This window comes from Lathamus discolor, chromosome Z (genome assembly GCF_037157495.1).
Source record: "Lathamus discolor isolate bLatDis1 chromosome Z, bLatDis1.hap1, whole genome shotgun sequence".
Classification (NCBI taxonomy): Eukaryota; Metazoa; Chordata; class Aves; order Psittaciformes; family Psittacidae; genus Lathamus; species Lathamus discolor.
In genome coordinates this window covers 76,327,900-76,353,241 of record NC_088909.1, presented here as the reverse complement: position 1 = coordinate 76,353,241, position 25,342 = coordinate 76,327,900, and the positions used below count along the sequence as shown (strand labels likewise).

Below are 25,342 nucleotides of genomic sequence, written 5' to 3'. Positions count from 1 at the left end.
CCAACCCTAACTATTCTATGATTCTATATCGCTGATTGCAATTGCATGACTCTTTTTCTGCAAGTTGAGGGGGTTTTTGTCTTGTACATCTTACACTACTCTCACTTTACCCTGGTAGTTCTGATGCTGTTTCTGAATTCATGGACATTCATATTTGAAATATTTTTTTTACTACCTCCTAACTTAAGTAAATTCTGTAACCAACATAGCACTGTCTTCTTTGGCATCCGCCCCATGAAAGCCCTTTCTTTTTCAATATAGTTGCTGTCATTTTGGGGAATGTAGCCACTGCAGTCATGGCATTTTAGACCAGATGCATTTTGGCAGCAGCAGTAGCCTAAGAAACTTCTGAGAGTCACAAGGTATCTTGGGTAGACATGGGGGCATTTCTAATTTTAATCAGAGATATTGATCTAGCTATGATTTTTTTTCCTTTTCTTTTTATGAATAATTTATTACAGAGTCACTGAATCATGATGTTCCTCATGTAGAAATATTGGCTATACTGGACAAATTAACCTAATCCTTATATCCATCTATACTTTATCTTTCCATGCTACTACTGGTTTTGCTTATTAAAGTAGACTTCATTTTGTCTTCTACTGAAATAATATTAATTGTGAGAATATATATATTAGATTAAGGAATAGAAAGTTAGAAAATGCATAAACACTATTTATCTCTTATTCAATAATGACAGCAGGTGCAGAAGAAAATGGAAAGATTAAACCCTTTACTAAGAACTTATCTTGGAGATATGGATAAAATGCCCATTTGCTTTAATAAATGCACTCAAGTGTGAAGTACTGTTAAGGTGGATGCAGGATGCACTTTCTTGTATCTGTGATATTTTTTGAAGTTAATGCAAAGTCTACAAGCATTCTCATTTAATTTATAATGGGAATAAACATGAACATAAGTAGTTTTATTTGGATATATATGTGATCTTCAGATGATTAGTATATAAACACAGATGATGTGTATATAAACACGTGTATAAAGAGTTTTTTTCTGCTAACGTCATGTAATATAAAATCTGGTTTTGAGTTGAATAATAAATGCTTTGAAATAGAATAGTATCTTTAACTTTCACCCATGGTTTTTTGTGTACCAGTATATAATTGGTCATACATTTAGTCATTTCGAACTGCAGCATCTTCTCCAGATTCTTATCAGGATTCTTCACAAAGGAAGTTTTTTTTTGCCCTTTGAGAGATTTTGAATTACCATTTTGTATAATTGTTCCTTATGTTAAAGTCTGGTATTACAATCTTTGGAATAATAAGATAGTGCAGTAGTTACCCTCTTAAGGAGCCAGAGTTGTTAGGCCATTGGTGACTCTGGCTGACTACAGATTCATGAAAGTTAACCACTAGCATAAAGATTATTTCAGGTCTTCGTTTTACAGGAAAAAAAACAAAACAAAACAAACAATGATATTTAAATTAAAACAAATACTTAATTTAAAAGCTTACCTCTATACTGTGAAATATATTGCTGCAAAAATCAAATCTTGTCAGTTGTCAATCAAGTGCAACAAGACTGAGAGTTTGTTTGCATGTTATTTGTTTGAACTAAATCCCTAGCAAGCCTCATCTGCTAATTGGACTTAGCATTTATGTTGCTAAATGAGAAGCGTTTTGGCTGAAGTATAGGGTGGTAAGACCTACCCAGTGGAATAAACAACTAACATCTGTTATCCTGTCCTGCTCCAGCTTGGCTTTTACCACTTAAGTACCTCAGCCCTAGAGTCAAGGTTATGGAATATGTGGTTCTCTGGCTATGATGCATATATGTGAAAGGGAAGAAATAACACAACATGACTACAGACCAGCCAACCAGAAGATATTTAGTGCAGCTGGTCCACTTTGCTTTAACCTCTACAAGCCCTACAAATATCAAAACAAAAGCCAAGAGAAAGCTGTATGTTTTATAGCAGTTGTCAACATAGCAATTCAAGTGAGCTTACAGTGGTCACCATTAAAGTAGATTTGACATTTAACCACGTTTTAATATGCATTGGTGGTATTTCTTCATGCTCTGTGTAGAAAATAATTGCTGAATCCCAGGGAGGCTCTAGGTAAACAGGTTTTAACAGTAACTACTGTTACAATTTTATATGAGAATTTTAGCCTGTCATGCCAAAAATACCAATGTGTACAGACAAAATTAAATAAGCTTGCCTTAAAAAAAAAAAAAAAAAAAAAAAAGCTTGTTTCTAGGGGTAGTTGACTTCTCTTTCCTGCCAGATTTGATCTTCATGTGGACTAGAAAATTCGGCCAATTCGGCCAATGGCAATGCAGTGTAACTACTTTTATGTATATTGTTTCATTCCTCTTGAATTACGAACCAGAGAAGCATATAATTTTTAGGATATGGTTGTGATTGTTTATTCTGTTTGTAAAACAGGTGTTGACCTCCAACCTGGCCAAGTGGCAACAGGAGAAGGAAGATTTACAAGAAAAATTGAAGTTGAGAGAACATCTGTCTCTGACTGCTGGAAAGAGTGAAGCCACACCAACTCCTTCAAAGAACATTGATTTAGAGATGAAACAGCTGCAGTGCAAACTAAAGGTGACAGAATAGATTATCTAGTGTTGAGGGTAACTCATATGAACAGTATTTCATAACTGGGTCAAGCAGGTATACATGTACGCACATAGGCTATCATTTATGTATCTTAGCCAATGATTAGCAGCTTAGGTGTTAGATAACCTTTGGTGTTAAGTAGAAATGTAGAGGAGAGATTAAGGAGAGAGGTGTTAAGTAGAAATAAGGAGGAGAGCTGAAAGTTACAATTAAAAAATCTGTGCGGATCAAAAAAGCCAGACAGGGAGGCTTGCTGGGTTTTCACACAATGATTAAATGCATCTTGTTGAAAAATGCTGTGGAATTACTTCAGTGAGAAGTGTGTTGAGTCCTTGCTTCCTTTAAAAAGGAAGTAAGCAACAGCAGCCTCTAACAAGAGAGCAAAAAATTGAGTTGATGTGGGAGCTCATATAATGTAACAGTGTTGTGTTACCTGTATTTCACTACTATTCTTGTCTTCAAGAGACATTCTTTTTGTATTTGTATTTTTGCAGATTAGCTGGTAGGGAAATACTAGCTTGTTGATGATGCCATTTTTCAGTTTCAAGTGATTCTGTTATATGTGGTTGATGTAGATGCTGGACTGTGCTGTTGTGGGAGCGTTCTCAGTGGGTGGCCTGCCTCAAACATATTAATTCTTCCTCTCTTCTCACTGGAGGAAATATATGTGCAACTGAATGTTTTAAACTTAGTTTTTTTTCTATCATTTTCTTTTTAATATTTGAAGAAAGAGAAAAGGTCAAAATTCTACAGTTTCTTGCTTCTAGAAGAAATGGCACACTTTCAAGTCCACCGCCAAAAGGCCAACTAGTAGAAAAGGCCATATTACCTGAGTGGTATCGATAATCTGAGTACTGGATTAGCTGTACTAGCATGTGAGATGGGTGTAGTGCTCAGATCTCTTAGCTGTTGATGGTAATCATGGTACTACTGATCTTGGCTATAACACACGGCATGCATAACATCTATATTCAGGGATTAGTAAAGGTAGGTCACATTGATAAAGAGACGAGGGCAGCAGGGAGTAGCCCTGTAAAGGCACATAATTTGATCTGCTTTAATGATGAGAAAGATCTTGAAACCATACATGCTGACTTCTTGAGTGTTGATTTTTAGATTTGGGGTTGACTAATCTGCTTCTGTTGCTGGTGAGTGGTAATTTCTGTTAATTAGGGTTATTCCTTTTGGATGAGCGTGCTCATTATCCAGAAACCTAGCAGTCAATTGCTCTATGGAAGTAAGAAAACTAAAAAATGAAATGTTTGTGTGTGTGTGAAACACTCTTAAGAGTAACATGTCTGCTACATGTGAACTGCAAAATACATGGCTGAAAAATCACAGGGTTTTTGTTTCTGCAGCATTTAGCAAACATACATAGATCTGATGTCAAAAATACTAACATGACTTCTAATTACTTCTTAAAAGATGTATTATATTTTTATTTAAAAATAAATCATGTATGCAAGACTACATTTAGAATAAGCATAGTCTGTGACCCCCAAATACAAGTTAGTAAAATCACTAGTTGCTGAATTGCATGAGAGTTTTGACTGTAAGAGCCTGAAAAGGTATTTAAATCAAGTTATTGAAATTCTTAGCCTTGTTTTCACCTAATAATTTTTCAGAAATTTAAGTCCTGCAAGTATTTTTAGCAGAAGAAATTGGCAGAAGTTGTCAACTACTGCTGCAGCTATCTAGCATACTTAAAAAGGTGATACAAAGTTATTTTCCTAAATGGCTGAATGTGAAAGCAGCAAAAGCTTTCCTCATAGCTCAAAATTTCAAAGTGCCTAGTTTTGTTAATCTTTTTTATTCAGAGCTATCTTTGTAGTATTTGTTTATGTTATATGTAATGACTCCTTGTATCATTGCCAGTAGGAAGCGTAGTAAGTGTGGGTGGTGAGTCTGGAAGCAAAATGCCATAAGCATATGTCTTCACTTCTGAGCATGTGCAGAGGCCCACCTAAATATTCAAATTCATATCTGGTGTGTAAACCATCTAACTGGGTGCTGTGCTTCACGCTAACGAAGCTCAAGCTCAACAGCCAGATCTCAGGAAACTCAGGAATATTCTGCTAGCATGCATTATTTTAACAATTTTCTGGTTATACCTCTCATTATAATAATAGTAAATAGACTAGACAAGTTATTAAGAGCAATATTTTACATCTAACTATGCACATAAGAATATACACTCCCCTTGAGATACACAGAGCTATGTACAATACTCCCATTAATGTTAATAGGCGTTACAAGTCTGCACTGAGCAGAGAAATTCTCCTGAAGTATCTTTGTTTACAGCATGTCTGATCTGTTCCCTTATTGTTTATACATAATAAGTAAAAAGCTTTAATGGATGAACCTGCATGCATATATGCACACATATTGTGTGTGTACGCTTACACATATGTATCTTTTGGCAACACCTTTGGGAGTTCTGAAATCTCTATATGTAATGTTTTTGAGCTGCCATTTTCAGCAATGGCATTCAATGCATATGTTCCGTTCAGTCTGCTAAAATGGCTACTTAGTTAAATTTAGTATTTTTATTTCTATGGAGTGATTCAGTTGTTCTGTATTTAAATCTTACGGAGATTATCTGTGTGTCTGCATGGAGGAATTGAGGGTTTTTTTCACTTCCTACTATACACAATGAAGAAAGGCCAACAACTGTGTCCCTTCACTGGGATTACATATGGCTGAAAGTTAGGATCATACCTTTTAGTTACTGACTTGTGTTAGTACGGCCAAGTTTGTGCTGTTGAGTTTCAAGGCACACAAAAATCTTGTGGGCTTTCTTGTATTCCTAAGTGCACATCATGAAAAGGGATCATTGGAAATAATTGCTCTACAGATGTAGGCCCCTTGTGCTGTAGAACTATACCATTCAAGGATGTAGTTCGTATGAAGATTCATAGAATCATAGAATCATAGAATAGTTAGGGTTGGAAAGGACCTCAAGATCATCTAGTTCCAACCCCCCTGCCATGGACAGGGACACCTCTCACTAAACCATCCAACACAAGGTTTCATCCAACCTGGCCTTGAACACTGCCAGTGATGGAGCACTCACAACCTCCCTGGGCAACCCATTCCAGTGTCTCACCACCCTAACAGGAAAGAATTTCCTCCTTATATCCAATTTAAACTTCCCCTGTTTAAGTTTTAACCCATTACCCCTTGTCCTGTCACTACAGTCCCTGACGAAGAGTCCCTCCCCAGCATCCCTATAGGCCCCCTTCAGGTACTGGAAGGCTGCTATGAGGTCTCCACACAGCCTTCTCTTCTCCAGGCTGAACAGCCCCAACTTCCTCAGCCTGTCTTCATATGGGAGGTGCTCCAGTCCCCTGATCATCCTCGTGGCCCTCCTCTGGACTTGTTCCAGCAGTTCCATGTCCTTTTTATGTTGAGGACACCAGAACTGCACACAATACTCCAGGTGAGGTCTCAAGAGAGCAGAGTAGAGGGGCAGGATCACCTCCTTCGACCTGTTGGTCACGCTCCTTTTGATGCAGCCCAGGATACAGTTGGCTTTCTGGGCTGCAAGCGCACACTGCCGGCCCATGTTCATTTTCTCATCGACCAACACCCCCAAGTCCTTCTCTGCAGGGCCGCTCTGAATCTCTTCTCTGCCCAGTCTGTAGCTGTGCCTGGGATTGCTCCGACCCAGGTGTAGGACTTGTCATGGTTGAACTTCATAAGGTTGGCATCAGCCCACCTCACAAGCGTGTCAAGGTCCCTCTGGATGGCATCCCTTCCCTCCAGCGTATCAACCGGACCACACAGCTTGGTGTCATTGGCAAACTTGCTGAGGGCACACTCAATCACACTGTCCATGTCAGCGATGAAGATGTTAAACAAAACTGGTCCCAACACCGATCCCTGAGGGACACCACTCGTTACCAGTCCCCAGCCGGACATCGAGCCATTGACCACAACTCTTTGTGTGCGGCCGTCCAGCCAGTTCTTTATCCACTGAGTGGTCCATTCAGTTTTATTTCTCTTGCTTTCTGTTACCTTTTCAGCTGACTGGCAAATGTGGTGCTGATAAGTGAACTAGGCTTGCAGGTGTACTGGGGAGCATCTATTAATCATACATTATTAGAACAATGGAAGAGTACTGATATTGATCATATTTGTCGATGAATGTATTTTTACTTAAGTGTTGCTAGAAAGCAAGAATGCTGCTTTTGTACCAATTAATTTCTAAGAACATTCATAAAATATGTGGAAGTTTACACAGCCCACTATTTCAAACAATTTTACTGTTGACTGCTATAATATTCAGTCTGCTTTATTTATTTATATTTTAATACTTTTCAACGTAGAATTCGAATAATGAAATCACTATGCAATCAACCACCATTAAGTCACTAAAAAACGAAGTCCAGGAAAAAGAAGAACGCATTCAGGAACAAGCAGCAAAGTAGGTTCACTCTTCTATCCATTGTGTTTGGTGCCACCCAGTGGCAGCTGTATAATTGTTAGAACATTAACCATTCCTAAGTAGATTTTTAAGAGAATGTTTTTATTCTTTTTATTTCAGTCATGCAGTATATTAAGGAGTGGGTTGTTTTGGGGATTTTTTTTTTAAATTGGAGCAGTATATGCTAAAACTGCATTTTGTGTAAACTGATAAGTGATTAGCTAGCCACAGTAGTATCTGTATTGCAATAAGAATACCTTCAATCAAAACTCAGACTCCAGACCATTTTATCCTTGATGTAAATCTAAATGAATTCCTCAGCACTGTTAAACACAGTCTTCCAAATACATTAATTCTTTGCCTAGGGGCTAAGAGGCATGTCAAGGTTCAGATGCTTAAACAAGATTAAACATCCAGTCTTGAATTCATAAAAAGTTCAAAAGGCCAGTTGTATTTGTTTCTATTTTAATTGATTAAGGTTTACTACTTATTTAGATATTCGCATGTATTGTTGTGAAGTATGCAACTGAGACTTTTATTCTACTTACTTTACCTGATATCATGCTAATCTTCAATTTTAATTACAATTTTATTACTACATAAACATAAGCTGTTACTATATAAACATAACCTATCTGTGAATTTCTTGTCTGGGCCAGAGTGTAACTCCTTTAATCATTCTTTTTTTTTATTTGTAGAAAGAATGCAGTTTACTTACCTGAAATTACTTCATATAAAAAATAGAGAACTATTGAAATTGTTAAATTGTCTGCATTTTGTATTTTGTTTTGAAGTGAAACTGAATTTTTCTACCACAAGACTTAAATTTAAAATAGTTACTGGTTATCGTGCTTCCTTTATAAAATAGATAGTTTTTTTCATAAACTGTAAGATGTAATCACCAAAATAACATTAATAGTATAAATGTGAAATAGACAGAAGAAATTTTAAGATGCACTCTTTTTCTTTCAATATGGTGTTAACATGGTATCAAGAATGTTTTATTTCTGAACATACTATCATGCATTTTGCTTTCATTAAAAAAAATATAAAGTCCAGAAGTCTGAACACATTTAAGTATTGCTTATATTTCTGTTTAAAATACTGATTTGTATTATAATGATGGAGGCTTAGTATAATGGATAATTTTGTAATTGAACAGAGATTATTTTGTAGTACATAAGAGTTTCATTTTTTGAGAAGTTTCTGAGAAATGCTGATGTTATTTCTAGATTTTTCTAGGTTTTAAGAATTACCTTATTATAAAGACATAGATTTTTCATGTATTTCTCAGTTGACTGAAAGGAGACTGCCCCCTTTCTAAGAAACATCAGAGACATTTAATGAATTAAATTACTAAATTTTGTGTGTTCAACAGACTTTTTGCCTTTTTTGATAATACCTTAAGAAGAATTATTACGATTTCAGATCTAACAAGTTAGATCATATACCACAGCAAAAAGCAAATCACAAATTAATTGGATATTTAGAAATAGGTCTGTTTAATAAGAGACTTGAAACTGGTTTTAATGGTAGAGAATAGGGTAAATTGCAAGAAATGCACCAGCCTTTATTAAAAAAAGATGTTCTAAAGCTATAGGAATGATAATTTTTGTTCTGCATTTATACTTTTTAGTTGTTTGAAGTAGTTGCATATTAACAATGTTTTCTAACAGTGACATGCAGTGTAACTTTGTCCCTTCTAGGATTTCTCGATTGGAGAGAGATCTAAATATGAAAAGACATTTGATAGAAGACTTAAGGTCTCGCCTAAAAGCAAATCAAGAAAATGAGAAAACTTCTAATGAAACATTACAAAGTCTTGAGAGAAAGGTACTTCTTTCCTGCCATTGATAGTTTTAGTAAAAGCAAAAACTGGTGGATTTGCAGAAGTTATTTCAACACGCTATACTAAATCAATATATTGCTTTAAGCAAACAACATACAGTTAAGGGTGAAATTCCCTCTGCTATAATTTGTATAAAATCAGTATATGGTGATAGTTTAGATGCATTCAGCATAATTTAATGTATGTTCTTAAGAGGTATAATTAAATATTAAAGTATTCAGAACAATGAGTTGCGAGGATATGCTGTAAGAAGTGAGATTTAGTTTTATGCACTGTTAAGTTTGTGAAATATAGTAGACCTGAAACAAATGTGATTTTACATGACATGTGCTAATGAAGTCCATGCACCTCTCCTGCCTATAGTAGCTAAATGCTTTAATATATTAATCTATTTTCTAGTCCAATGTTATGAATGATTCAGAGTTCTTAGCTTAATGTAATTGTCTGTTCTATAGCAAATTATTTTCTCCTGCAAAATTCTAGGATGAATTCAGCAAAGCTAGGAGAACTTGTATATATTTTGGCATATTTCTATGTTATCCAACCAACTTACCGCACTTTGGCCTTTAAAGCAAAAAGACTATGATATTTGTTTGTCTGAGAGGTTATGCAGCTTATGACCCAAAAGTAGAGAGAAACAATTTACTAGTTTGCTTTTGGTTTCATAGAATGTGGGTGCTTGCTGAATATCAGAAGCACTATCTTTGCTTGCAGTTATATAGCATTTTCAGTTCTAGAGAGAGCTACTGTCTTACCCTCCATGGCAAAGATACGTTAGTGAGAAATCAGTAGCCAGAGAGTGAGAGCTTAGGTAAGCAAGGGAGCTAAAGTAAGAAACAAGATAAATACCTGGGCTTGGTTTCAGACAAAAGATTTAGACTGGAATTATGTACTTTGATGTATTTTAATGCTGTTCTTTGAGTATTTTAAGTGCTGCATTTCTCAGATTCCAGAAAATCAAATTCTATACATTAATTTGATTATTCCGCATGGAAAATCAACTTGATAAATTTTACATTATTGTCAGCAGAAGATCAGAGAAATTCCCTGTTACTCAATATTGTCAGGAAAAAAAAGCGTGATTAATAATGTCAGAAGAGCTGAATGATTTGCTAGGAGCATTGGTCTCTTTCATTTTACCCAAAATCAGTGTTTTCATTGTATGGCAAAATGATAATAATTATCTAAAAGACTTTACAGACTATTAACTTGCAAACAGTTCCCATTTATTTAACTGAGTTTTGACTAATGTTTTTACCTCTGATAGAAAAAATGAGTGAAAGTTGTTGTTTGCTCCCTTTTGCATGCACTGTGACAGCACAATTTTTATAAACAAACCACTCTGCACATGAAGAGTTTTTCTTTACACTTAACACAACTCAAAACTTTATGTAACAGGATTGTATGCAATCTTTGTTAAAGACTAATTTCAGAAAAAGGTCTTTTAATCAAATTATTTATATAATATGTGCAGTATAAGTAAGCTTAGGTTTTATTTGATTTTCATTTTTGAGTTTTGTATCTTAATAGAAAATTGCTCTTGTCCATTCATTATTTCAGGCAAAGGCACTGGCTGAAGATTGTTTGAACAAAAAAACTTCCATTGACTCACTGAAACAAAAACTTGATGTAGCTACAAAAGAGAAGTCTCAGTATGAGCAGATGTATCACAAGGCTAAAGATGAGTTGGACAAAAAGGTATATTAGAGTTATGATAGCTCCACTTCAGAACTTCTTACCTCATTTTCAAATGAGAAGTTGCAAGGTCACCAGCTTAGGCTACTTAAATACAGAAAGGGAAAAAAGAGCAGAATAATAGTAATGTGTTTTCGTGATTTAACTGTCACATCACTGAAATTTAGACACTGAAACATGGATGTAATGACTGAAAATTAAATATTTTTTTTCTGTTGAAATTCATTTTATGTATTGCAAAGAGAATGTTCTGTGATGTTAACCACTGTGTGGGAGGCTGGTTGGTTTGTTCATTTTTTTTGTGGTACGTGGATATCAGCTTTTATTATATCACTGCCATTTCTCTGCAAATATATTTCAGGATCACAAGCTTACCAATCTAGAGAGCAAAATGACTGAGACTGAATGTGCCATGACTGAACTTGAGACTACTGCATCTCAACAACTACATGGCTTGGCTAAACAAAGCAGGCAGGCTTTGGAAACTGTACAGAAGCAACTGCTGCTCGCCAATGACAAAGTAGAACAGTTCATGACATTTGTGAAGGTTTGAGATTTGATTCTAAGTGTTCACCTAAATAAAAGTATTCTTGAGTGAAAGCAAAATGTAAAATATTAAATGAGGGTAATCTTTGGTGCATTCCCTGTTCTGGAAGAATTTTTGAAGTTCCTGCAACTCAGTTCTGAACTGATCTAAACAGGGAGAAGAATCCATGGCTCTAGCTATCTTTCCCCTAGACTTCTGAAGACTTCCATAATTTTTATTGGTGATCATGGTGCATATGGCTGCCAGTGTACTTGTTTCCAAGAACAAAATGCTTAGTTATGTAGCAAATTACTCTGCCAAAAAAAATTTCCTGACATTTAAGAGAATAATTCATATCTGCTGATTAGTGTGAATTACCTAATTTTCCACATTCATGTGTTTTTTATTGCAGAAATGTTAAATAAGGAAGCTTCTATATTGCAAAATTGAAAGTAGTTTTAAGAGCAGTATGTAGAATATTATTTTCTTATTTTGTTTAAATACTTAATAATCTGCTACGGTGCATCACACAAGAATACTGTGTCTGTGGTTTATACAGATTGCTTCATCATACTGCTTCAGTATGTAGTTCTATAAAATGACTAGTCTGTTTTATATCTTAATTTGAAATATAAATGCTACCTATTTTTCTGGAATATCCATTAGTAACTAAGAATTGCAATGCCTATTCAGTAAATATCTATCTTGAATTTAGTGTATATATACATATATATATATATGCACCACAGACCTATTTCCAGACAAGGGTCTATCTTACTAACCCACTTCTCTACTGTTCTTGGATTTCTGTTGAGGTGAGCTCTTTCAGATATGCTTGAGCAAGTCAGATGGCATTTGAAGTAAATAGTAGTGGTATTTTAATGCACTGTAAAAAAAAGCATATATAGTTATCTCTTCATTAGTAACTTTCCAGCTTGGATTGAAATTTAGTAACATAAGTACGTGTGCATTTTACCTTCACTCTGTCATCATCAGATAACAAGTCACTCTACATGGCAGTTTTTAGACCTGGCATTGGCCTGAAATGCAAAATTCACATCAACTTCTTTTTAAAAAAAAGACTGAACAATGTTGAATGCTCTTTAAATCCTGAATTTAAAGAATGTATAAACTAAAATATCTAAGGTGAAAATGATGATAGACTTTAATAAAAAAATGTGCCCGTTATTTAAAAAATTAATTATTTTGGGTTTTAAGTTTGTGATTAAAATAAAGGCTATCTTCTGCTTGCCTTGTTTAGTAACCCTTGGGAAAGTGGTGCAAAACCAAACATTATGCTCTGTGATTCAGAAGTATCTTGCCTATTATTGAACAGACTGTTATTTTTTCATGGGGGAAAATGTGCTTTTTTCTCAGAGTGTTTGAGAGGAAAAAAATGAGTGTTCTTTTCACAGCTGCATGCTTATTTTTGGCGAAGTATGGGAAAGCCTGAATTAATCTAATTTTTTTTTTTTTGATGAAATACTGCTATGTTATTGACAGAGAAGTGCGACTCAGTCTCCATTCAGACTGCTATTAATTTTGGAATGACTTTATGGAATAAACTACAGTAGCAGTTATAGGCAAAAGAGATAGGCAAGTGTCTTACTGTCGATACTTTACATACTTCCAAAATGAAAAATTTTGTCAAAAACTAGAAAATGAGAAAGTAAAAGATCTTCTATTCTCAAAAGCAGTTTAATGAGGAAAATTGCCTATTAGCAACTATTATGATAGTTCATTCATCATTGAATAAGATGGCTGCCTGTCTAGTTACTGTATTGATCTACTGTATGTGAAAAGAATGTTAATATTAGTTTCTCTATAAATAATAACATTTGGCTAATAAAGCTAAATATGTAGCTTCTTGCCTGGATAAAAGAATATGCATGCATATTTGAAGTAGCATTTTTGCTGACTACTGTTCCTCTGCAGAATGATCTTTTGAAAGTAAGATCTGTAAGTTCCTCAGTAGACTGCTTCATTTAGTTAGGTAGTAAATATTTATGGAAAAAATTAGAGTTCTCTCAAATCAGATTTTATTCACAGTACAATGCTGTAAAAAACATAGCTGAAAATCCTCTGTGTTTCTGTGGAATTTTGTAGTATATTGAGTAAATCCTGTTAAAATACCTCTTACATATCTGTTGCTATAACCCACATAGGAAGGTCAAGGTGGCACAGTAAGTGGTAGTACTCCTTCCTGCACCAACTTTTCCTTTGAAGTCTGCTCTATCTCATTCTTCTCTCTTCTTCCAGGTAGATGTTAATTTTCCCTGATCTTGGTCTTCACTTAAGTTTCAGTAACTCAAATAAATAAGTTTTTCTGTATAGAGATCAAGTTTAAACCATCTGTTGCTTAACATGTTTAATATATTTGTATGACGCTCTTGTCTTTGCCTGCTATTCTGACCACCTCACAAGCCTTACTTGTTTTTCTGAGTGCAGGTGTAATCTTCTCCTCATTAATCAGTTGAGCGCAGTTACTTTTCTAGCTGTTCCATGTCTCTCGTGACATTATACAGTTCTTTTTTTAACACACAACAATTAAATCGTTTCCATGTTGCTAATTAATAGCTACAGCTAATTATAGTACAACAGAAAAACTTCAAAGAAGAGACTGTGGCTCTTTCTGTTTATAGCAGACACTGTTACTCGCATTTAGAGTTATTGATAACTCAGAACCACAGGATCTTGAATCCATTTGGATCAATATACGAAGTTGCAAAACCTGGGGGAGAAACCTCTGATACAGAACAACGGATCAAATTAGAGGATATGATGATTTACTGCTTAAGTACATATTTGTAATGTACAATACAGCATTGCATTGCTACGGGGAGTTCAGTTTGGGACAGTTACACAACTAACTAAAATTGTTTCTAACAATGGTGGAAGAAATAATTACAGTCAAAAGTTGCTGTATGCAGTATAAGTCATTTTTGGACTTGGATAGTGATACAGGGATCAGGTGTTATGTCTTAAATTGCGTTCAGTGGGAACCAACAGGGCACCTAAAATAGGTTGATTCCGAGCAGCTCATTTCTCCAGAGATTAAGAGGAAGATATAGTCTAGTAGAAATAAGAATAGAAAATAAGAATAGAAATTGTGCACTGTAACAGTTTAAAGTAAACATAAAAACCACAGTTCCATAATTAGAGGGTACCTCCTTCTAAATACCTATTTCAGCTTGGTAAGAAAGTGAACACAATATTTAGAAATAAAAAAGCAATATAAAGGAAGTGCAAATTTGATTATAGATAATAATGCAAAAATATGAGCAGCAATAGTGTATAGAGGATGGAGAAGAGGCTAAAGAAATCAAGAGGAAATCTGTGGATAGCAAGGCCAAGAACAATAGAAAAGAGGCAGGATTAAAAAATGTGCTAGCAATAAAATAACTACTGCAGGGTGGATACAACCCATTATTAGATAAAATAAATCTGTTACTGTGTTAAGATAGAGGTCTTGTATGATTTCTGGTTTGTATCTGGAAGGACATAGGTTCATGTTATATGAAGATGATATGCTGCAGGGAAGGGATGCCATCCAGAGGGACCTTGACACGCTTGTGAGGTGGGCTGATGCCAACCTTATGAAGTTCAACCACGACAAGTGCAAGGTCCTACACCTGGGTCGGAGCTTCAGTGTGCGCTCGCAGCCCAGAAAGCCAACCGTATCCTGGGATGCATCAAAAGGAGCGTGACCAGCAGGTCGAAGGAGGTGATCCTGCCCCTCTACTCTGCTCTTGTGAGACCTCACCTGGAGTATTGTGCGCAGTTCTGGTGTCCTCAACATAAAAAGGACATGGAACTGCTGGAACGAGTCCAGAGGAGGGCCACGAGGATGATCAGGGGACTGGAGCACCTCCCGTATGAAGACAGGCTGAGGAAGTTGGGGCTGTTCAGCCTGGAGAAGAGAAGGCTGCGTGGGGACCTAATAGCAGCCTTCCAGTACCTGAAGGGGGCCTATAGGGATGCTGGGGAGGGACTCTTCATCAGGGACTGTAGTGACAGGACAAGGGGTAATGGGTTAAAATCCAGTTTACATTGGATATAAGGAGGAAATTCTTTCCTGTTAGGGTGGTGAGGCACTGGAATGGGTTGCCCAGGGAGGTTGTGAGTGCTCCATCCCTGGCGGTGTTCAAGGCCAGGTTGGATGAAGCCTTGTGTTGGATGGTTTAGTGAGAGGTGTCCCTGTCCATGGCAGGGGGGTTGGAACTAGATGATCTTGAGGTCCTTTCCAACCCTAACTATTCTATGATTCTATGATTCTATAAGATGATGAAACATCCCTTAATTAGCTAATATTAATTGCTAATTTTAGTAGCTACTAAAATTAATAGTAGCTACTGGGCAATTTTAAGCAATTTCTAGAAACAAGTAGCATTTTTACATTGAGAACTTTTATAGCTTACAACTTTGTAGGCCAGGTTAAGGACTTTTTGTCTTGCTGATCCTCATTTTGAGTAAGTATTCAAAGTGTATATATACTACATCACTGCCATGAGTCTAAAGGAATGATAATACTGAGTTGATATTTGGAAAAGGCAGTCAAGATAGGCATTTTTAGGCCAGTTTGTCTAACCTCATTTCTGGCCAAAATAATGAAAATCTGATGAGAAATTCAATTCTTAAATTATTAAATTGTGGGAACATAGTTATACTTCTTAGAATGGCTTTATGGAAAATAAGTTGCATTGAATAAATCTGACTTTTTTTCTGAAAGCCAGTACAAGTCATCTGATAAAGATTACTGTTCATTTTAATAGACTGTCTTTTAAGATGGCTGACCTATCACTGAGATGTTCAGGTAAAAAAATGTAGGCTTTGCATTATGAGTAATGTTAAATGGATCCAAAATGGCCCATTCATTTGATCTGAAAAGTAAGTAATGAAATTCAGGTGTTTCTGAACTTCTGTAAAGATCAAAGCTAAACTTGATTATTAAACATTTTTAGAGAATTGTCATCTATGAAGACTGATAAATAATAATGAAACTAAGGCTACAAGTATAATGTAAGCTAAGTCAAATGAAACATTCTTATTACAAAAGAAAACAAACTACCTGCAAGAGGAACCAGGTGGCTCTGAGAGTGTTTTGGAATCATTTTGCACAGTTGCTTGTTTTTATCCCATCCATCTTCCAACAGCACCATAGATTCTCTTTGAACTATTCATCCAGTTTATATAGTGCACCACTGGTCAGTATTTTATATAACATGTACTGCACAATCAGATCCTCAGACAGATCTTGCCAGTTACATGCAGCACAGCAACCAGAGCATAATGTTCTTTGTTGTACAGTTTGTAGTACCTGTGACAATACATACGGCCACTGCATAAACTTAAAAAAACGCTATTAAACTACTTGACTGGATTTCTATTGAAAATGAGGTAGAACATAATAGTTTGCTATGAAACTGTCCAAAATACTGCCTAATTCTGCAGGAATTCCGTTTTCCTGCATTACTGTATTTGGTGGGGTTTTGGTTCTTTATAGCTCACCTAGACTTTGACCACATATTGCCGTTATGGATCCTTGTAAGCTCAGACCTCAGTAGTGTTGTCTGTCCTATTCAGCTTGTACATCAGCAAAACTACTTTTTATAAGTTAGTCGGTGGTGATGACATCTGCACTAGCGTGAAAATATTGGAAGTTTTCTGACCTTGAGTATGATACTTTGAAGTTTTGATAAGGCACCTATATTCAACTGCGGCTTCAATAAATAGGTGATGGCGTCTAGATGCTTCAAAGTCAGCTAAATGCATTTCTCACTTCCATAATGCCTTTGTGATTTGAGACTTACATGCCCTCCACAGAGGATACCCACTGAAACAGAGTTCACATCTGGTCTGTTCTGGCATTGTTCTTGATAGGTCTCCAGTATAACCATCTGATAGAATTGACTGCCAAAATCAAGACCCATGGCAGTTTACTTGGCAAGCATAGTGGATCTGCCTGGGGATCTAACACTCACTCTCTTAAGACATCTGCCCTCATTTCTGCTACTCAGAGCAGGGCTTAAGCTAGGTGCATTTCCCCCTTGCTCTGTTGTTTGACATACAGCTATGTGCAGCCACACGTCAGAGGCCTTTTTTTCACCTCTGCTTGGTCGAGTGAAGTTCTGCCAGCTATTTGTCATTCAGTCAGTTTACCTTATATCCCAATGTATGTATGTCAGTCACTCTTACCTTTCTGCAGTTTATGTTGAATCCTCCCATCAACTGTGTCATGGCATATTTTCTCATTGCTATCTTGTGCTGTAGTTTTAATATGCAGTTTAAGGTAAAAAAGTTACCTCTGAGTGACTGTCACTGCTCATTTTTGCCAATATGAAACTTCGTCCCTCCTCCGTTTATGAAATGTTGTCATAAACATTGTATGGGTCAGTTGTGAGCTAGCTCATGAAAATGCATGTTAACCTTTTGAAAACCCAGAGCACCAGCTTTTGTGTACCACAGAGGGTCAGAATAAGGACGTGTTTACATGGTTGCAGGCTAGAGGTGCTGGGACTGCCCTTTAGTGGCAGTGCTAATTGAAAATGTCACACAAAAATTCTTCCTGTTGCAAAGAATAAGTCTAATTAACTCACCACTTTCATGTTAAAAAAATCCTGTCATTTGGAAATTTCCTGTTATTTACCATTGTTGTCTTTTTCTCTTCAACTGTTCTGTGTTGGGAAAGATAGAGCATTGCCAGGAAACATGTTCTTCTCAGAATGACCATATGCAGATGACATCCTATTTGCCCTGTATCTCAAAATAAATAAGGGGGGAGAGATGGGGGAGCTGAGGCAGAGGGGAAGAAAGATAATTAGTAATTGGGTTGGCAGGCTCAAATATCTGGGAAATATTCTGTTGGTTTTTATCTGCTCCTTTCCAATAAGAACAACACAAATAAACTGCTACTGCCTGTACCTCCAGCTACAAAGTCAGTTTTTTGGACAGAAGTAAATTGTTGCAGGGACTTTCAGAATTCTCCAGTTACGGTGAGATGTAAGAAATATTCTTCATAGGTTGCTTCCATTGGTGAAAGTATTCTTAAGCCCTGTGGATTTAGTTTTCTTGGCAGTACTACTGCTCCAACTTCTTCCTGGCTCAGGGTGTGCAGAACATGTTTTTTATAAGGGTACCCAGGTCAGATGTGGGATGGTGTTTAAATAATCATTCATCTAAGAATGCTAAGCATAATAAGTAATTGTAAAATTTTATAATTGGCAAAATTATATTTAGGAAATTTAGACAATTGTATATGAACCAAGCTAATTTGTAAGTAGTGATCAAATGAAGGTTTCTTCAGTGAGTTAGTGGGACATTTTGCAAATGACAGCAGATAGTATCACTTACGTAGGTCAGCACTGTCAGTTTTGCTTTGAAAGCAGACACGTATAATATGACTTCAAGTTGTCAGAAAATGTTCCCAATTGGGAACACTTAAAAGCCAACAGATATTTCATTTATTACACTCCAAACTGCCAACACTCTACCTAGAAAAGTATATCCAGAGTGATTATTTTGTATTGTATTGAGTAGATGACAAGTCCGCCAATCTATGTTCAGTCAGAATCAACACAGTATTTAGTTACAGGGATGTGTTCTAGTGTGATGAGAATCCATATTCTTATCTTCAGAATACACACCTTTAAGAGAAGGTGTTCTATACACAAAGCAAAATTTGCGTAACTGAAAGAAACTCACCATTAAAAAAATCAAGCATTTATTGCTTTTTTGCTGTGCATGCTGCTTTAGGAAAAGAGAAGAAACATAGCTTTTATTATGAAATAGCAACCTTTCTTGGTTCTGAGAAGAAATTGGTGATAAATTAAGATAATCTCCATCAGGATTACTCTGCATCTGGGATTTAGGCAAATTGAATCAAAGGCCTGAATAGTGACAGTGAATATCTATTAGACTGTAAACAGAATAATAGGCCCTGTGAATTTTAATGAATGAAGTGAATGGCTGAACTATAGTTTACAGAAGGCGTATGGTTAGTGATGCATATAGCGTGACACAAACAACATATAATGTAGACATCTTAATGGATAAAATCTTGATTGCAAAAACAAAGAATAAATAGATTTGAAAAGCTTTTCCGTACTCTTCTTTTTCTTTGTTTTTTTAGGCTTAGAAGGATAGCATTTTACTTTGGGTTTTGACTGTGACAGGTAAAGACAGTAACAGGCATAGCTTAAAATATGATGATTTATTTTATTATATCCCACTCTGTATTAAGACTTCTGTGGAAGTGATTTAAACGATTCAGACTATGTAACCAAATTGCAAGGTGTGTCATGTTTCTGTAGCTGTGCATATATGTCTCATGCAAAGCGTAGGTGAATGTCTGAGACAGGTGATTTTGTTATTAGTCCTGCTTTCACTGTTCTTATAGTGCCTGGGAACTATAGATGACATAGTAGACTGTAATAGTAGCTACTGTGTGAACAAATCCAACAACCTTGAGCTGAACAGGAAGCTATTTTCACCAGCTTGCAAATAACTTCCTTTTCTGCTTCAGGGAAAAAAAATAAATCAAGTTTCTCAGAGAATGAGACTGTAGCAGGCTCAGCTGGGAGCTACTTGGAGACTCTGCAGTGCAGTGCAGTGCATAGATCCACCTGTGATTCCTTTAAATGGCTTGGAGACACTGCTTCCTAAAGCTTACACTCAGCCCTGTGCATAATCTGGAGAAAGTTAGAAGGAAGCTTTCTTTAAAAATAATTACCAGTTTAGGGTCTGCAAGACGGAAACGGTGTTGACTGGAAAAAGGGATAACTGGAAGACTTGGGGGATGGATACTTTAGTACAAAGCATATCATGAAGGCTCAGGGTGTGAAGTGATTGGAAAACTTTTTGGCAAAATCACAGCAAAAGTAGCAAAACTTGTAAAAGATTATAAGGGTCTCCTTTAATGATTTATTTAAGAGTTCATGTAGAAGTAATTCTTTGATGTATGTTGATCAGATTATTAGGAAAGCAATCTGAAGCAGGAACAACAAAATGCACCCATAAGCAGAGCCTTATGAAGTCTCCATGGTAATTTAAAAGGTGGGAGTTGAGGGGACTCCCCCATGTAAGTGCTGAAAGAGCTACTGAGAGGTGGGAAGAGCTCTGGGAGAGTGGAATCTTAAAAAACAACGAATAACAGTATTTTATGAAAACACAGTTGATAATAGTTATGTATTTTTTTTAAAGATTATAAGCAATGCCAGAGCTGACCTCTTAAAATAGATTTTAAAGATGTTTGTTTCAGCAGTGCAGTAGTCACACACATGGCTTCTGCTTTATCGTTTTTATACTTTTTATGCTTTGTGTGTGCTTCTGCAGAAAGATAGCATAAGCTCAGACACTGAACTGAGTAACAGGAAATCTTGTTGCTCTTCAGATCATGGTCACTGACCTGCTGTGTGACCTTTGGAGTGTTGCTTCACCTCAGTGTTTCTTGGTCTGCCTTGAACATTCTTTGTTTGCGATGTCCACTGTAACTGTGCTGACTTTGTCTGCCCTAACTGCTCAGATAATAAACTCTGTGAGAACCCAGGCATCTCTTACTGTATGTGTGTGAAGCTCTAATCTCTGTCAGTAATTGTTTTTTTTTTTTTCTTTTTTCTCTGTATAAATAACGGTAATATATGGTATTTTAAAGGAATGATGCTGGGTTTGCTAGCACCTGTGTAAATCAGAGGTAATTCTGTTGACAACAAAGAATTTACAGCAGGGAAAAAAATTATGTAAATGAGGTAGGACTTAAATGCTGAAGTAAATAGGACTTTAAATTATTATTATTGCCTATTTCACATAAATATGATTTTAGAAACCAATATATTTTGACAGAAATATTCTGCCTGTCATCCCACACTGATTATACATATTTCAACTCATTCTCTGCTATAAAGAAAACTGTTCTTTTTTCCATGTTATAGGTCACAAAACATGGTACTGTGCTGAAAATTCAGGAACAGTACAATGAAAACTTGGCATGTTTGTTAATACTTAAAAAAAAAGCATCAGTCTGAAAACAGGTTGGTCTACAACTAAAGTTCCTGATCATATTAATGCAAAGGAGAGATAACTGTAAAGCTTTATTATTTATGACCAAGTGTCCCTCATATCAGTAAGAATATGCTATATGTTCTATAAATGAGGTGTCCAGATGACACAGTAAATGTGGCTTCATTCTATTTAAACTCATGTTAAACACATGAGTGCTGTGAAAAGAAGCCGATTTTTAATATAAGATTTCAGGCATACATGAAACTGCGATAGCTAAACAGTTACTAAGAGAGGATTATAAAAGAGAAAGAGTAAAATCTGACTAGTAAACACCCCTCCCCCCCACCCAAATTTTGCATCACAAAGGATATTTTAAAACACACTCTTAAGTATATATTGTGTACTCATCTACAGAAATATAAACTGCATTGTCATTGGCCAGAATAAGTCAACTGCTGCATCTCTGTTTAACTATGTCTGGTTTTGAAAACTGTCTAAAACTTTCTAGTGTTCTAATAGCAGGCAAGGAGGAATAACACAAGCCACCATAGCTGAACAAACTCAAATCTTACCTGTGATAGGAATCAGATTATAAAATTAAATGCAGTTTCTCATTTCAGTCATTGTACCTTAATATGCCTCTGCCTTATTGCATTTTAATTGGGTTTGGGGTCTGCAGTTCTAAATGCTAGAAAGCTGAGTTTTGTGTTCAAATACTGAAATCCTGAGGCCACTTGTATACTCTGTAACTCAAGTAGTCAAGTCAGTAAGCATGGAAGTATTTAAAAGACATGTATATGTGGCACTTAGGAACATGGTTTAATGGTGGACTAGACAGTACTAGGGTAACAGTTGGACTTGATGATCCTTAGAGTCGTTTCTAATCTAAATGATTCTGTTATTCTGTATATGTTCACTGTGTGACATTGGTAAAAATAATGTTATTGTCACTTTTTTTAATATTTGCCAGTAGCATTCTCAGTTGGTACTGAATACTGAAATTGGCAGAGAAAGGTAAGACTGGTCTATATCACCTCTACAGCTTTACACTCTTCTTTCAGGGCATCTGCTGGAGTCTCTGAAATAAGACGTGATCTCTAGGGACTGTAAGAATTAAGTTAACCTCCTGAGGCTAACTCATTCCCATGGGTCAAAATGCTACATGTTACAGCCCTTGGCCAGACAAATCTATTGCAGTGGTCTGTCTTGTCTTTATTTCTTGTCTACACTCTTGTCCCGTTTCTGGTAGAAAAAAAAGTTATGGCTAGGAGGTGTATATTTTCAAGTGAAGAAGCTAGCTGAAGTAACTTAAATAGCATATAAAAGTATATATTAAATTAAATTGCCTTAGAATTGTTTTCCTTTTCTCTGACATGCAGAATCAGGCTGTGAGCTCAGTTTAAACCTTATTACTGGAAGTATTTTAAAAGTCATTTCTAGAGAGACGATAAGGACCAAATAACTGTGCTTTCACTGAAGAAACTTGAATGCTTGTTTCAGCTGCTGAAACAGAGCATGAAATCTTCTCTTTGTGTGACATTGTCCATTCACTCTGGTTTGTCTTGTTGATCATGGGTTGGGGTGGTAATGTTTTTTCAACCTTTTATAGCACTAGGTTCTGCTGTAACCCTAGGCCAGCAATAATTGCTGTACAACAAAAGTAGAGAAGTTTTTTAAACTCAGCATTCGGTTCTGTGAAATTCAGATCTTGTTTCCCACAGACAGCCACATCTCCACAATACTTTTGCTTCTTTAGGAAACTAACCTGTTTCAGAAAAGATTTTCCATTTAATTTTTGGTGTAATGTTCTGGGTCACATCCTGACAGCATCCCAATCTACAAAACAAGTGAGTTTCTAAGAACATATTACTTTTATCTAAAGACACTTTCATATTGAACTACACACAAAATATTAAGTGTAGAATTATTCTGAATACTATACTGTTCTATATATTTGTCATTGGTTGACCCTGGCCAGCAGTGAAACACCACATAGTTGCTTGCTCACTGCCTGCTCCCAGCGAGACTGGGCAGAGAATAGAAAGAGCAAAAGTGAGAAAATTCAGATTATTAAGTGAAAGGAAAGAGGGGGAAAAAATACAAGGGAAGTAGGCCAATGTCCAGCCAGTCAGAGTCCCACCCCACTCAGTTTTTATTGTTAAGCAAGATACTATATGAAATGTCCCTTTGGTCAGTTCAGGTCATCTGTCCCAGGTTTGTCCCCTCTATACTTCTTGTGCACCCCAGCCTACTAGCTATGGGGACATGGTGGGAAATAGAGAAGGCCTTGGTGCCACACAAACACTGCTCAGCCATAGCTGGTTAGTTAATAGTTCAGTTACCAACACTGGTTTAGTGACAAGCCTAAAACGCTGCACCATAGGAGTTGCTAGAATACAATTAGCTCCATCCCAGCCAGACCCACCACAACCTTATTACTATTGCACAAGCACAGTAAAGCTTGAAATTTTCCATAACTAACATGAGCCGCAGCTTTTGCCATGACATCTGCAACATTGTAAGACTGAAATCTAGCTATACATAGCTAGAGTGCTAGAATCAGAATTTGGTTTGTCTTGGGGTCATTAAGTTTTGTTTTTTCTAGGAATCATTAAGTTTTATTATACTATAAACAGTAACAATAGAGTGTGTAAATTAACATGGTAATTATGAGAAGAATTTTAGGCATTGGCTTGATCATAATGCATTACTTGGTGCCAATGATCAGTTTGTGTCAATACCAGGATCAACTAGTGTCACAGCTTTTGGGGAAGTAAAGACCTTATTAATAGTGTATTCTCAGGGTCTGCCTATCACCACAGCATTTTTGAGTGTTTAATTAAGTATGATCTTTTAAATAAAAGAAGACCTTTGTCTTTATACATCTCAAAACTGGTGAAAAATATAGTTCTAGAAAGGGATTGTGTGCTGAGACCAAAATTGAAAACTATTACCTAAAGAATTAATATGTTGGGTTGTGAAAAAAGTAAAAAGGCTTATAAGGGGGTTATTTAGCACATATGCAATCTCTGTAGATGCAATATATACTTTATGACCATGTGTAGTTGGTAGATGATGCAGCAATTGTTACTAATTAAAAAAAAGCTGGGTACTTTCAGCTCATATTGTTAGAATTTTAAGCTTTTATTTTTTATTTTTTTTTTCTGGTCAGACCAGTAGCAATTGCACTGGCCTGACAGAATGTGTTGTAGATTTGCTTCAGGAATTAATGTGGGATTCCTATTTTAGTCGGCTGGTAGCAGCCAAGTGCGTCCCACAGGAATAATTCTGCGGGTAACATCAAAGTTGGTAAAGTGGCTTTACTAACAAAATATCCCCTAGATTTGACACCAAAGAAAAACAATGGTAAAAGATCAAATCCTAGTATTACTAGTACTCATAAAGGCATTGTTATCATACATCAATATCATACTGAAGTCGTATTCTGCATTGATTTCATTGCAGGCAGTTTGTATCCCTAAGTATACATATTAAAGTTTAAAAACAAGTGATTCTGAAATACATAGTGGGAAGTGGTTTAGTGCAAAATCCTACACTTAAGTCCAGAATGTATTGGATCAATTTCTTAATCAAAGAACGATGTAATACTGGCTTCAGTATACTCACCAGCAAAACTTTTGCTGGTTAACTCTTAGGATTATGTTATTTTCAATGTGGAAATGGTTCTGTCTAATACAGTTAAAGACTTTGTGGCTTTGACTTTAAATATATCTGTAGAGAAGGATGAGCTGATATGTAAATTAAATCATTAATAATTAAAAAATGTAGCACATAAATACATTAGTATATGACACATAATGATATAACAACAGAAAAAAACAACTTAAAATTGTGAGGAGGCTATAATTTTTAAATCACTTATCCAGTGAAAAATGTATCTAAAAAAATTATTACAACTTAATAATGTGAAGAAGACCACTTCAAAAGTAGCTGGTCTCCAAGTCCAATTTGAAAGTTCATATACGTATGGTGTTTATTTTATGTATGCTTTAGTGTATTCAAACTCATCAGGGAAAAAATGAATTGAGGTGCAAGTTCTTTATATGTGTGATCTATATGATCTACTATGATTATATATAGTGTGTAGGTTTGCATATCAAATCTGCTAGTTGTTATTTTCTCCTTCCTTGATTTTTATTTAAACTTCCTTTTCATTTTCTTGTTTCATTTTTCCTTTTTATGTTTTTGCGTTTTCTTGTTGTTTTGGTGTTTTTTGTTTTTTTTTTTTTTTAATTGCTG

The 25,342-nt window shown here is 35.9% G+C and overlaps 1 protein-coding gene across 4 annotated transcripts in view; it reads left to right on the top strand.

The window, feature by feature from the left end:
* Nucleotides 1-25,342, top strand: part of CNTLN (centlein) — a 199,616-nt gene that overhangs the window by 162,108 nt on the left and 12,166 nt on the right. For all 4 annotated transcript variants that reach the window (XM_065661947.1, XM_065661945.1, XM_065661948.1 and 1 more), the window contains 5 exons: nt 2,411-2,575; nt 6,919-7,016; nt 8,723-8,849; nt 10,426-10,563; nt 10,922-11,107. In XM_065661947.1, coding sequence (XP_065518019.1) covers nt 2,411-2,575; nt 6,919-7,016; nt 8,723-8,849; nt 10,426-10,563; nt 10,922-11,107 — 714 coding nt within the window. The remainder of the gene's footprint in view (nt 1-2,410; nt 2,576-6,918; nt 7,017-8,722; nt 8,850-10,425; nt 10,564-10,921; nt 11,108-25,342) is intronic.